Below are 14,286 nucleotides of genomic sequence, written 5' to 3' on the forward strand. Positions count from 1 at the left end.
ATCAACAGATGAGGCCGCAAATGTGGAGAGGAATAAATAGATAACGATTAGGCCGAGCCCCTTCGGCATGGCTAGACTGTGTACTCCTCTGCTTAGTTGCTGCCCGAACTGCAGAGTTCATCCAGAATAGTGTGTGTGTGTGTGTGTGTGTGTGTGTGTCTACATTTCCAGCAACAGCAGAATCTCTTGTGTTTTATATCTGCATTTTGTAAGAGGATTGTACCTTGGCTCCTGACACGCGAAATGCCTGTTGATATTGAGTATATTATTTATGGAAGCTGCTTTCTGCGTGAAAACAGCTGCTGAGTTTTCTACACACAAAACACAGTGAGGCATGGACATGGAACCGGTGCCTGCAGAAACCTAAAGTCACCGTGATCACCCAGAAAGCGGTGCCTTAAAAATAACGCCCGCGCTGCAGCACCGATTAAATGCGCAGGCGTCAGGGTTGTTGACGTTCCCGAATATCACGCATGCGCGCAGTACACAAAAGGCCGCGGAACGATCAGCTACAGGTAAGAGCATATTCCGGGCGGGGGGTTTCGACTCTGACTGAGGGGCAATTGCTCCTGCCATCGTGGCCCGCAATCCCGGGGCAGTCCTGTTCTCTTCCCTCTCTCTCTCTCTCTCAGCCCCACCATCCGTACACGGGCCCCGGGGAGCTTCCGGCTGATGAGGGAGTGGGAAACGATGCATCTTTCAGACAGAGCTGAGCTCCAGCTGTCTAAATACAAGGATTAGGAACTCGGGGAAAGGGAACAAAATCTTTTAGATCAGTAGCTGAGAAAATCTCCTTTGTTCTACCTTCAACCACAAACAAAAGAAACTCTGCAAATGCTGGAAATCCAAGCAACACACATAAAATAGGTAAAATAGAACTATTTTCCATAGATGCTGCCTGGCTTGCTGAGTTCCTCCAGCATTTTGTGTGTGTTGCTTGTTCTACCTCCTCTTGTTCTGGACGTTTCTACCCGTGGGAACATATTTTGACCCATTCTGTCCGGTTACATAATGATATCAAACACCTTTGACCTAGGCAACATGTAGCTTTCACATAACAAACGTGCCAGACTCCAATGAGACAGACTGCTGCCCTTCCCTTCATATTCATTGGCATTGCCATCAATGAGTTCACCACCATCAGTCACCTGGGGGAGGGTTCAGTAGAGATATTTATGTACAATACAGAAAATGGTATTACCTGTGTGTATTGTGGCAATGCAAAAGTTGCTGGAGAATTTGCAAGTGGGAAGAAGTGAGTGATATTGGGAAATCTGACTTTTTAAAGTATCATTTTACGAGCAAATCAGATATGGACAGTGTGCAAAATTTCTGTTGAGAAGATCCTTCATTACCCGCTACAGGCCTGCTACATAGGTTGTGTGAGAGTGCAGATGAACATGATCAAACCTAGGGGAGATCAAAGTTCTTATTGATTGTGATTTGCTAGCTGTTAAAGTCAATACCTCTCTATATAAAATTCAGTGTGCACGTTTTTGTTACTGTTAAACATTGCACAGCGCAAGATATTTGCACACACTTGTCATTACAAATTTGAGGGGGCATTGGTGGAAAGGTGGGGAGACCTCCAGTGTCCCTGACACCATCACCTACAAGATGTGTATCCAGCTACACTTTAAGGAGTTGGAACTCAAAATGGATGAATTCCAGATCATCTGGGAGTCAGAAGGGATGATAGATATAACATGAAGAGAGGTGAGTTACACCCAAGGTGCAGGACACAGGAAACTGGGTGAGAGTCAGGAAGGGGAATGAGGTTAAATAGCCATCGCAGAGTACTCTTGTGGCCATCCCTCACAACAGCAGATGGACCACTTTAGAAACTTGTTGGGCGGTGGGGGGGGGGTGGAATTACCTTGCAGAGGAAAGTCAAAGTGGTGATAGGGGATTAGTTAGTTTGGGAAATAAAACTAGCAGAGGTCTAATATCCTAGTGGTAAGGCTTGCTATTGCTAGTGTGGGGGTGGGAGTGTTGGTTAAAGTAAAGTTGCAGGGGGGTGGGGGGCGGGAGCCAGAATGACAGAACAGATAGTGGAGAGGGTGAATTGAATTGAATTGACTTTATTACATACATCCTTCATATACATGAGGAGTAGAAATCTTTACGTTACATCTCCGTTTCAATGTGCAATGTGTAATTTATAGTAATTTATAACAAATAGTTTGTACATAGGACAGTCTATATAACATAGAAATACAGTTCTATCAGCATGAATTAATCAGTCTGATGGCCTGCTGGAAGAAGCTGTCCCGGAGCCTGTTGATCCTGGCATTTACACTGTGGTACCGTTTCCCAGATGGTAGCAGCTAGAACAGTTGGTGGCTGTTTCTGTAAATGTCCTGATAGTGGAAAGTTCACATCTGCAGATTCGCTGTGCTGTCCGCACCACTCTCTGCAGAGTCCTGCCATTAAGGGAAGTACAGTTCCAAACCAGGCAGTGATGCAGCCAATTAGATTGCTCTCAATATTGCCCCTATAGAGTGTTCTTAGGATTTGGTGGCCCATAACAAACTTCTTCAACTGTCTGAGGTGAAAGAGGCGCTGTTGTGCCTTTTCCACCACACAGCCGGTATGTACAGACCACATTAAATCCTCGTTGATGTTTATGCCGAGGAACTCAAAGCTGTTCACCCTCTCAACCCCAGATCCATTGGTGTCAACGGGGGTTAACCTGTCTCCATTCCTCCTGTTGTCCACAATCAGCTCCTTTGTTTTTCTGATATTGAGGGAGAGGTTGTTTCCTTGACACCAGACAGATTTGTTCAGACCTAAGACGAAGTCAGCAATCAGAAGGTTGAGCATGGTGCGATGAATGTGCTGAGCTGTGTATATCACAATGCAAGAAGCATTGTAGGAAAGCCAGATGAGCCCAGGGCATGGAATTATGATATTGTAGGCATCACTGGGAGCTGGTTGCACCCAACAGTCTGAGGGATTCAGAGGAACAAATTTGTAGAGAGTTCACAGACTATACCAAGAAACAAAAGTTGATATTGTAAGTGATTATAACTTCCCATATGTAGCCCCCTGGTAAACCTCAGCTCGCTCAACTCGCTTTCATCTAGGGGAAGCAGCCTTCGGCCCCGCCAAACTGGGTAATCAAGTTTGTGTGGATGCTGTGGCCAGTTAGAAGATTAGGTTTTGTACCTTCAAATTAATCACGGACATGGACACGTGACCGGGCTCTTCTTGTAGTGTATGGTGCGCTGTCTTCTCCAGCATCTCCGCCTCCACATTCAAGGATCAGTGACATTCCCGCAAAATAACAGACAATACAGCATATGCCATTAAATGATTACAATTTATAGATATTACTGGAACTATAATTAATAGAGATAAAATATAAAAGGAAATAAAAGGCGCCAAACTTATCAAAGTTCACTTCGTGCACAACAGTTGGATCTCAAGTAACAGGGTCTTCTTTCCACCATTCAATCCCCTCCGACCACCTCGACCCGCCGCCTGGGACCAACCACAGTGGTCGACCAGACGCTCCACACGAGTATGTCTTCGTCTCCTCTCCTCGCTGAAGGCCCTGGGCCTTGGACTCTGGCTCGTGGTCCATCCTATCGGCCAGCCCACAGCATCGTGTCCACTGTCTCTGTCCCCATCGTGCCTTCTGCGCCAAAGCCCGCGTATCACACTAGCTTACAGACACACAAGAAAAAATAATGTCTATCCCAATTGGTTAGCAACTGAATACTACTCTCTTTGTAACCCAAACAAGCAGCTAGAGAGAAAACTTTCTCAGCAGTTAACATAACAAAGAAGCCATTTTGGTTACCGTACACAGTAACATAAAAGAAGAAACCCCTTACACATATATTGACTGGGACTCCCATACTGTAAAAGGACTAGTTGTCAAATGTGCCTTAATTAGTATGTAAAATTTCCGATGTTGAAGTGTGCAGTAAGCTATTAGAAAATGGTCCAGGGCTGGTGACTGAAATTAGTGTACGGGAACACGTTATGTCTAGTGATCATAATGCCATGAGATTCCAAGTAAATACGGAAAAAACAGAGGTATGGACCAGGGGTTGAGATTCTAAATTGGAGAAAGTCAATTTTTATGGTATTTGCAAGGATTTGACAAGTGTGGATAGGGACAGGCTGTTTTCTGGCAAAGGAGTACGTGGTAAGTTGGAGTTCTTCAGAAGTGAAATTTTGAGGGTGTAGAGTTTGTATGTGCCTGTCAAAATAAAAGTTGAATTGTAACTAGTGCAGGGAACCTTGGTTTTCAAGAGATATTGAAGCCCCAGATATTTTGTTCCTGTAAATGCCTCAGGCTGTTGGGTGCTACCAAAACACATTAATGACTACAATATCATATTTCCACGCCCTGAGCTCATCTTTCTTTAGTTGTCTTCTGTTGGTTTCTAAAAGCTTCTCAATCTTTTTTGCTCATTATCTGCGCTCTCTTTGTTTTTTATGTTGACTTTGGCTTCTCACTTCAGCCATGGTTGTGTCCTCCTGCCTTTCTAATGCTTCCACTTCTTTGGGATGTATCAATCACTCAGCTCCCGAATTGCTCCCCAAAACTCCAGCCATTGCTGCTCTGTTGTCATTCCTACCAATTTCTCCTTCCAATCAAGTTTGGCCAGCTTCCGTGTCACAGAAACATGGAGAAAGTCAGTGCAGAAACATGCCCACTCTGGAAGATCCGAATGGTAATTTATATGAGGAGACAAAATGGATGGGGGAGATTTTACATGGTATTTTTGCATCTGTATTTGCTCAGGGGATGGACACAGAGTCTATAGAAGTGAGGCAAAGTGGCATCAACTTCGTGGACCCTGTACAGATTACAGAGGTGGAGGTGTTTGCTGTCTTAAGGCCAATAAGCGTGGATAAATCACCAGGGCCTGACAAGTTGTTCCCTGGGACCCTGCGGAAGACAAGTGCAGAAATTGTTGGGGCCCAAGCAGAGATACTTAAATCGTCCTTAGTGACAGGTGAGACACTGGGGGATTGGAGGACAGCCAATGTTGTTCTGCTATTCAAGAAAGGCTCTAAAAATAAATAGGAAATTCTACATTGGTTAGCTTGACATCAGTTGTGAGGAAGTTATTAGAAAGTATGTGCAGGAAATCAATATATATTTGGATACATGTGGACTGATTAAGGATAGGCAGCATGGCTTTGTGCATGGTAGGTCATGTCTAACCAATCTTATAGAGTCTCTCGAGGAAGTTATCGGGAAAGTGGATGAAGGCAATGCAGTGGATGTTGTCTACATGGATTTTAGCAAGGCACTTGACAAAGTCACATATGGGAGGTTGGTCAAGAAGGTTCAGTCACTCAGCATTCAAGATGAGATGGTAAATTGGATGAGACATTGGCTTTGGGAGAAGCCAAAGTTGTGGTAGCAGATGGTTGCCTCTCTGACTGGAGGCCTGTGACTAGTGGTGTGCCACAGGGATCAGTGCTGGATCTGTTGTTGTTTGTCATCTATATCAGTAATCTGGATGATAGTGTGGTTAACTGGATCAGCAAATTTGTGGATGATACCAAGATTGGGGTGTAGTGGGCAGTGAGGAAGACTATCATGGCTTGCAGTGTGATCTGGACCAGCTGGGAAATAGTTTGAGAAATGGAAAATGCAATTTAATGCAGACTAGTGTGAACCGTTGCATGTTGGTAGGAACAAGGTCTTACACAGTGACTGGTCGGGCACTGAGGAGTGCTGTAGAAGGAAGGGATCTGGGACTACAGGTCCATAATTCACTGAAAGTGATGCCCCAGTTAGATAGGGATGGAGAGAAAGATTTTGGCACATTGGCCTTCATAAGCCAAAGTACTGAGTACAGGAGATGGATGTTATGTTGACATAGTACAAGACATTGGTGAGGCCTAATCTGGAGTATTGTGTACAGTTTTGGTCACCGACCTACAGGAAAGATATAAAAGAGGTTGAAAGAGTCCAGAGAAAATTCATAAGGGTGTTGCCAGGTCTGGAGGACTTGGTTATAAGGAAAGATTGAACAGGTTAGGTGTTTATTCCTTGGAATGTAAAAGATTGAGGGGAGATTTGATGGAGGTGTACCACAATTATGAGGGGTAAAGATAGGGTAAATGCAAGCTGGCCTTCTCCACTGAGATGGGGTGGGACAACAACAAGAGGCCATGGGTTAAGGGTGAAAGGTGAAATATTGACGGGAACATGACTGGAAACTTCTTCACACAGAAGGTCATCCGGGTGTGGAATGAGCAGACAGCACAAGTGGTGAACGTGACCTCAATTTCAACATTTAAGAGGTTTGTGTAGGTACCTGGATGGTAGGGATATGGGAGTAGGAAGCTTAAATAGTTCAGCACAAACTAGATGGGCCAAAGGGTCTTGTTCTGTGTTGTACTTTTCTATGACTGTAACAAGAACCATAAATAAGATTAATATTCACTCTAATTCCTTTTAACAGACCGACCGTTGATCTCAGCAGCAAATTTTTATATGGCGTTAAAACTGTGGCACTTTAATCTAACAGTGCATAAAAGAAAGTCCCAGCTGCAGGTCAATAAAGGCTATTTGTGTGAGAGTGCTTCAGTCACTGTGGAACGAGACACCCATGTAGCTCAGTGGGAAGAGGGAATAATACCAATGGAGGCACAGATTGGAGATGGCAGAACTGCCCCATTCTTATAGAGACAGGAAAAGCATCAGAGAGATTGATTCCAGTTAACATTTAATCCTAGATACCAGCACTGTGCCAGTTCGAAGATGAGTTCTCTCTCCAACTTGGGTTGAAGCTCACTGTAACAGTGTGATGTCAGATCACACCTTGCTGACTAAAGTGATCTCATCTGAAATGTTGTCCTTCAGCCATTGATGGATTTTGTAAATGTTTTCACAGGTTAAAAACTACAAGGAATTTATCTACAGGAATCTCGAACACAACACCCCAGTTTTTCTGACTCTGTCCAGATATTTAAGAATTGGAGCAAGGGATTCACTCGATCTTCCTTCCTGCTCAGACTGGGCAGGGATTCAGTCAATCATCTGACCGACTGGCATGGCCGTCAATCTACACAGGGGAGAGGCCATTCACTTGCTCAGACTGTGGGAATGGATTCACTGGGTCACCTCAACTGAAGGTACATCAGCAAGTTTACACTGGGCAAGACCATTCACCTGTTCTGTGGGTGAGAAGGGATTCAGTTGGTCTTCCCACCTGTAAGCACACCAGTCAGTTCACATTGGGCAGAGGCTGATCATCTGCTGAATTTGTGGGGAAGGATTCACTCGGTCAGCTGACCTAATGGCTGACCAGCGAGTTCACACCAGGGAGCGGCCATTCACCTGCTCAGACTGTGGGAAGGGATTCCATCAGTCAACCACCCTACTGGTACACAAGTCAGTTCACACTGGGGAGAGGCCGTTCACCTGCTCAGACTGTGGGAAGGGATTCACTCAATCGTCCAACCTAATAGTGCACCAGCGAGTTCACATCAGGGAGAAGCCATTCACCTGCTCAGACTGCAGGAAGGGATTCACTAGGTCATCTGACCTACTGGTGCACCAACGAGTTCACACTGGGGAGAGGCCGTTCACCTGCTCAGATTGTGGGATGGGATTCACTCGGTCATCTAAACTGAAGGAACATCAGAGAGTTCACACCGGGGAATGGCCATTCACCTGCTCAGACTGTGGGAAGGGATTCACTTGTTTATCTAAACTGAAGGTACATCAGCGAGTTCACACTGGAGAGAGGCCGTTCACCTGCTCAGACTGTGGGAAGGGATTCTCTCGGTCATCCAAGCTACTGGCACACCAGTCAGTTCACACTGGAGAGAGACCATTCACCTGCTCAGACTGTGGGAAGGGATTCATTTGCTCATCTAATCTGAAGGCACATCAGCGAGTTCACACTGGAGAGAGGCTGTTCACCTGCTCAGACTGTGGAAAGGGCTTTACTCGGTCACCCGACCTACTGGTACACCAGCGAGTTCACACTGCAGAGAGGCCATTCACCTGCTCAGACTGTGGGAAGGGATTCACTCGGTCACCCGACCTACTGGCACATCAGAGAGTTCACACTGGAGAGAGGCCGTTCAGCTGCTCAGACTGTGGGAAAGGGTTCAGTCGGTCACCCGACCTACTGGTACACCAGCGAGTTCACACTGGGGAGAGGCCGTTCTCCTGCTCAGACTGTGGGAGGGGGTTCACTCAGTCCTCCACTTTACAGAGACACCAGTCTGTTCACACAGGGGAGAGGCCGTTCAGCTGCTCAGTCTGTGGGAAGAGATTCGCTCGGTCATCCAACCTAGAGAGTCATCAGCGAGTTCGCACTGGGGAGAAGCCGTTCACCTGCTCAGAATGTGGGAAGGGATTCACTCATTCATTCACCCTACACAGACATCAGCGAGTTCACACTGGGGAGAAGCTGTTCACCTGCTCAGAATGTGGGAAGGGCTTCACTCGGTCATCCAATCTACAGAGTCATCAGCGAGTTCACACTGGAGAGAAGCCGTTCACCTGCTCAGACTGTGGGAAGAGATTCACTTGGTCATCCCAACTACTGGCACACCAGTCAGTTCATACGGGAGAGGCTGTTCCCCTGCTATGAATGTGGGAAAGCATTTCTGCAATCATCCTGCCTACAGAGACACCAGCGAGTTCACACTGGGTAGAGGCCATACACCTGCTCAGAGATTGGGAAGAGATTCTCTCAGCCATCTCCATCAAATCTGCATCATTGAGTTCACACTGGGGAGAGGCCGTTCACCTGCTGTGAATGTGAGAAGGGATTCACTCAGTAATCTAACCTTGTAACACGCTACCGGGTTCACACTGGGGAGAAAGTTTCAATAAGCTTCATGCTGGATATTTGTCCATCATTGTTTCTCAATGCAATTTTGAGAGTGACTGTCGGTGCTGAACTTGGGGGGGGTGTGACGTCACCTGTGGGGGAGCGCTCGTATTTAAAAGCACCTCAATGGACATTTCTTATGATTTCAGTGGGACAACAACATTAATCACGGGTTTCATCACTGAATCCAGTGTTGTGAGATGTAAAGTCCCCTGTTATGTGTCCGGCTGTGCCGTGTTGTTGGTGGAGTGGGCAGCGTGGTGTTTGTCTCGATTCGGGTCACAACACCAGAATTGCCAGCGGGGTCCACACACAGTGTATTAGTGACCAGAAAACCTCTCGTCCCTGCAGTCTTTGTCTCCTGGTAAACTCAACACCCTGACAATGTGGATCATAGACACCCCTTCCTCTCAGAGTCAGGGAATCATTCAGACAGTGATCAAAGAGAGGAATTATATTTATTGCTCATTAAAGTTCACCCAGATTCGATGTTATTGTTCCCTTTTGTGGGAGGGGTGGGTTTTGGGGGTTGACGATCGGGATGCCGTTCTTTTTTACGGGGGTGGGGTGGGAGTCCGATTTTTTTCGCTCTGAAAGCCTTTTTCTTTCTTTGTTTCGTGACTCTCTGGAAGAGAAAAAAAAACTCAGAGTTGTTTATGGATACCTGCTTTGATAATAAATTAACCTTTGAACTATCCGTCCCGAGAGGGACTTCCCGTGTCCAAACATTTTCATTCCCCTTCCCATTCCGACGTGTCAACCCATCGTCTCCTCTTGTGCCAAGATGAGGCCACCCTCAGGGTCCAGGATCAGCACCTTATATTCCGTCTGGGTTCGTTTTCTCTTTCTTCTCTCTCTCTCTCTCTCTCTCTCTCTCTCTCTCTCTCTCTATCTCTATCTCTATCTCCCCCCCCCCCGACTTTTCAGCTCAGTGCTTCAACTAATAAAGACAACCATGCCATTTGCCTTCTTAACCACCCGATCAATCTCTGCAGTCTCTTTCAGGGAGCATTGAACTTGGAGTCTAAGATCCCTCTGATCATCAACACTGTTCAGGGTTTTGCATTTCACAGTGTACTGTCTCATACATTCGACCTACCAAGCTGCCAAGATGATCATCACTAATCAAAACTCACTGAGATTTCTCAGGTCCTCTTGAATTTATTGCCAAGTGCACAAGTACGGGAAGGTACAGATACAGAGAAACACTGACTTGTGGCAGCATCACAGGCAAGTACATTCAGATAACACACGGAACACAAATTATACGATTCTCTGTCAGTCACAATCTATAAATACGTTTTATGTCATTAAAAGTATATAAAATACATTGTGTCGTGATCAATATTAAAATGTGCATTTTGTGTCAATAACAGACTTGGAAATGTTGAATTTTGGTCCCTGTCTCCATTCCTCCTGTAATCCACAACCAGCTCCTTTGGTTTTGTGACAATGAGGGAGAGGTTGTTTTCTGGACACCACTGTGTCGGGGTGATGACTTCTTCTCTGTAGGCTGCCTCGTTATTATTTGCGATTAGGCCAATCAATGTAGTGTCGTAAGCAAATTTAATTAGCAGATTGGAGCTGTGGGTGGCGACACAAGTCATGGGAATACAGAGAGTAAAGGAGGGGGCCAAGGAGACAACCCTGCACGTATGAGTGCTGAGGGTCAGAGAGACAGAGGTGAGGGAGCCCACTCTTTCCACCTGCCGGCGATCTGACAGGAAGTCCAGGATCCAGCTACACAAGGCAGGGTGAAGGCCGAGGTCTCTGAGCTCCTTGTTGATACCTCACGCCTTCGTATGGCTACTGCTCTGCCCATGACTGCAAGGAACTGCAGAGAACTTTGGAGAGCAGAGAACATCAGAGAAGCAAACCTCCCCTCCATGGACTCTTCCTACACTTCCCCTGCCTTGGAAAAGCCAGTCATATACTCAAAGATCCTCACAACCCGGACATTCTTGCTGCAAACCTGCTCCCCCATCGGGGAAGAGATACAAAAGCCTTAAAGCGCATACAACCAGGCTCAAGGACGGCTTCCTGTCTGCGGCTATAAGCCAAATGAATGGTCTCCAGTCCGATAAAATGGACTTGATCTCACAATGTAATTCGAGATGACCCTGCACTATATGTCTATCTGCACTGCACTTTCTCTGCAGCCATAATGGTTTGTTACAGTTATTGTTTTGTCGTATATCAGATCAATGTACTGCCGTAATGTATAGATCTGTGTGGATGGTACGTCAGGCAAGATTTTCACTGTAGCTCAGTACATGATAATGATAAACAAATTCACCATTTTAATTGTGTGTAAATATTAGACAGACCGAGCTTCTGCTTTGGAATCACAGAAGGAAACTTAACTGAACTATTGTTATTTCTGAGGAATGCAGATAAATAGAAAAGGCTTCAATCTCGCATTACGATCTGCGGTAACAACTATGAATTGCAATAATGTACATATTAAATTGTTAAATTATATAAATGTTGCAAAACTAGAAATAAAAGATGTAATAAACTCTTTTAATTGTGTGGAAATTCTGGAGCAGAACTTAACTAAACTGTACACATTTATGAGAAGCTCAGAAAAATAGAAATGTCTAAATTCTCAAATGCATGGCTTTGTTTTAAATGTTTAACCATCACGGTGACTGAAGGCAGCTGCAGGTTCATGAGGGACTGTTACTGTCAGATTCTGCAGTTATTGCGGCTGCTCATCGCACCCAGGACTGAACCCTGGTCACTGAGCATTGGAGGAGTCTGTTCTGCTGATGTTAGCCTTAAACTGGACTGATGTTTAATATTGTGGATCTGTGAAAGATAAATCAGTTCTGTATCAAATCCCGTGTCTCAAGTACTTACTGTCTCTACCACACTCACAATGCACACTAGAGAGGCCACTCGGCCCATCTGGTCCCTGCCCATGTTTCTGTTCCATATCAGTATATCAAAATCTATCCCTGCCGTTCCCCTCTCACTCTCCTTGTGATAACAGGTTGTAACTAGTCACCACTCCTTGGGATAGGAGATTTTCCTTGAATTTCATAGAATCATAGAAATCTACAGCTCATTACAGACCCTTTGGCCCACAGCGTTGTGCCGACCACGTAACTTACTTTAGAAACTGCCTAGAGTTACCCTACCACATTGCCCTCTATTTTCCCGAGCTCCATGTACCTATCTACAAGTCTCTTAAAAGACCCGATTGTATCCACCTCTACCACCGTCGATGGCAATGCATTCCACACACACACCAAACACTTTGTTTATAAAACTTAGCTCTTCCACCTTCTCTGCAACTACTTCTAGGCAGCTTAAACCTGTGCCCCCTCGTGTTAGCCGTTTCAGCCCTGGAAAAAAAGCCTCTGGCTATCCACACGACTAATGCCTCTCATCATCCTATACACCTGCATGAATTTCCTGCATGCTTCTCTCCAGGCTGAATAACGCGATGAGCTCACTGTGGTTTTGACGTTCTTCAGGGCTCTGGACTAAGGTGGTTAAGCTCCTTCTTCCCTGCTCTTTTCAAAGTTTTCTGTCATTTTCACTAATTTCAAAGGTCTGTGCCTCAGACAGCTGGGTTGTTGCAATGCACCTCTAAAGTCTGACAGCAGACTAGCAAGTGAATCTTCGATGGTGCAGAGTCAGAAACCAAAGAGTTACCACCCTGAATCAGGGCTTTGGGGCGCCAGAAAGGAAATGGGGCCTAGAATTTACAAGGAGGAGAAGGGAGAGGAATCAGACCACCAGGATGTGGCCACAAATGAAAGATCAGAAACATTTTGAAATTGTTCGATTGAAAAAAAAGGTGGTTAACCTGTGCAAAATACTGTAGGAAATCAACAGATCGGGCCGCAAATGTGGAGAGGAATAAATAGACAACGTTTAGGCCGAGCCCCTTCAGTATGCCTAGACTGTGTACTCCTCTGCTTAGTTGCTGCCTGAACTGCAGAGTTCCTCCAGCATTTTATGTGCATGTGTCTACAGTTCCAGCAGCAGCAAAATCTCTTGTGTTTCATATCTGCATTTGTAAGAAGATTCTACTTCGGCATGAAACACGCGGAAAGTTTGCTGATATTAAGTGCATTGTTTATGAAAGCTGCTTTCTCCATTAAAAGAGCTGCTGAATTCCGCCCCCCCCCCAAAAAAACTGAGGTATGAACATGGAACCGGTGTTTGCAGAAATGTTTAATGGCACCATGATTACCCAGAAAGCTCTGCGTAGGAATTGTCGCCGTCGCTGAAGCGCCGATCGAATGCGCATGCGTCAGGGTTGCGGTTGTCCCGAATATCACGCATGCGCGCAGTACATAAAGGCCTCGGAAAATCAGCTCCAGGTAAGAGATATTCCCCGGTTGCCGGATTCGCAACAATTGCTGTGAGCTCCGGACACCGTGGCCCGCAATCCCGGGACATTCGTGCTCTCTTCCCTCTCTCTCAGCCACACGATCCGTACACGGGCCCCGGGCAGCTTCCGGCTGATGAGGGAATGGGAACCGATGGATCTCTCAGACAGAGCTGAGCTCCAGCTGTCTAAATGCAAGGATTAGGAACTCGGAGAAAGGGAACAAAATCTTTTACATCAGCTGTTGAGAAATTCACCTTTGTTCTGCCTCCCATCACAAATAAGATAAAATCTACAGATATTGAAAATCCAAGCAACACACACAAAATGCTGGAGGAATTCAGCATTTGTACTGTTTTCCATAATGCTGTCTGGCCTGCTGAGTTCCTCCATCATTTTGTGTGTGTTGGCTGTTCTACCTCCTCTTGTTCTGGACCTTTCTACCCGTGGGGACATGTTTTGACCCATTCTCTCTGAGGACACAATGATATCAAGCACCTTTGTCCTTGGCAACAAGTGCCAGACTCCAATGAGACAGACTACTGCCCTTCCCTTCATATTCACTGGCCGCCAGTCACCTGGGGGAGGGTTCAGGGGAAATATTTATGTACAATACAGAAACTGGTGTTACCTGTGTGTATTGTGACGATGCAAACGTTGCTGGAGAACTTGCAAGTGGGAGGAAGTGGAGTGATATTTGGAAATCTGACTTTTTAAAGTGTCGTTTAGCAAGCAAATCAGATATGGACGGTGTGCAAAAGCTGGTGTGAGAAAATCCTTCATAACCCTCTACAGGCCTGCAACACAGATTGTGTGAAAGTGCAGATTAACTTGATGAAACCCAGAGGATATCAAAGTTCTTATTAATAGTGATTTGCTAGCTGTTAAAATAAATCCCTCTCTATTTAAAGTTCAGTGTGCACATGTTGTTGTCACTGGGTAAAAATTGCACAGCACAAGATTTTTTGGCACACTGGTCATTACAAATTAGAGAGGACATTGGTGGGAAGGTGGGGAGACCTCCAGTGTCCCTGATGCCCTCACCTGCAAGATGTGCATCCAGCTGCAGCTTCGACATACCCACCCCACAGAATCCACAGCCTCCCGTAACTTCCT

General features: G+C 45.7%; 1 protein-coding gene across 2 annotated transcripts; it reads left to right on the forward strand.

The window, feature by feature from the left end:
- The first annotated feature begins 461 nt into the window (after window positions 1-461).
- On the forward strand, window positions 462-9,358 carry LOC140207010 (uncharacterized). Of its 2 annotated transcripts, none has more exons than XM_072275331.1 (2): window positions 462-515; window positions 6,870-9,358. In XM_072275331.1, the coding sequence occupies exon 2, from the start codon at window positions 7,275-7,277 to the stop codon at window positions 8,580-8,582; it is 1,308 nt and encodes a 435-aa protein (XP_072131432.1). In that variant the 5' UTR covers window positions 462-515; window positions 6,870-7,274; the 3' UTR covers window positions 8,583-9,358. The 2 variants fall into 2 exon arrangements, with proteins under 2 accessions (XP_072131432.1, XP_072131433.1); XM_072275332.1 differs by lacking the exon at window positions 462-515 and adding an exon at window positions 4,940-4,973.
- The last annotated feature ends 4,928 nt before the right edge of the window (window positions 9,359-14,286 follow it).

This window comes from Mobula birostris, chromosome 13 (genome assembly GCF_030028105.1).
Source record: "Mobula birostris isolate sMobBir1 chromosome 13, sMobBir1.hap1, whole genome shotgun sequence".
In the NCBI taxonomy this organism is placed as follows: Eukaryota; Metazoa; Chordata; class Chondrichthyes; order Myliobatiformes; family Myliobatidae; genus Mobula; species Mobula birostris.

Excerpts from the sequence above, each read along its gene's own strand:
- LOC140207010 (XM_072275331.1), top strand. The coding sequence starts at position 7,275 with ATGGCTGACCAGCGAGTTCACACCAGGGAGCGGCCATTCACCTGCTCA.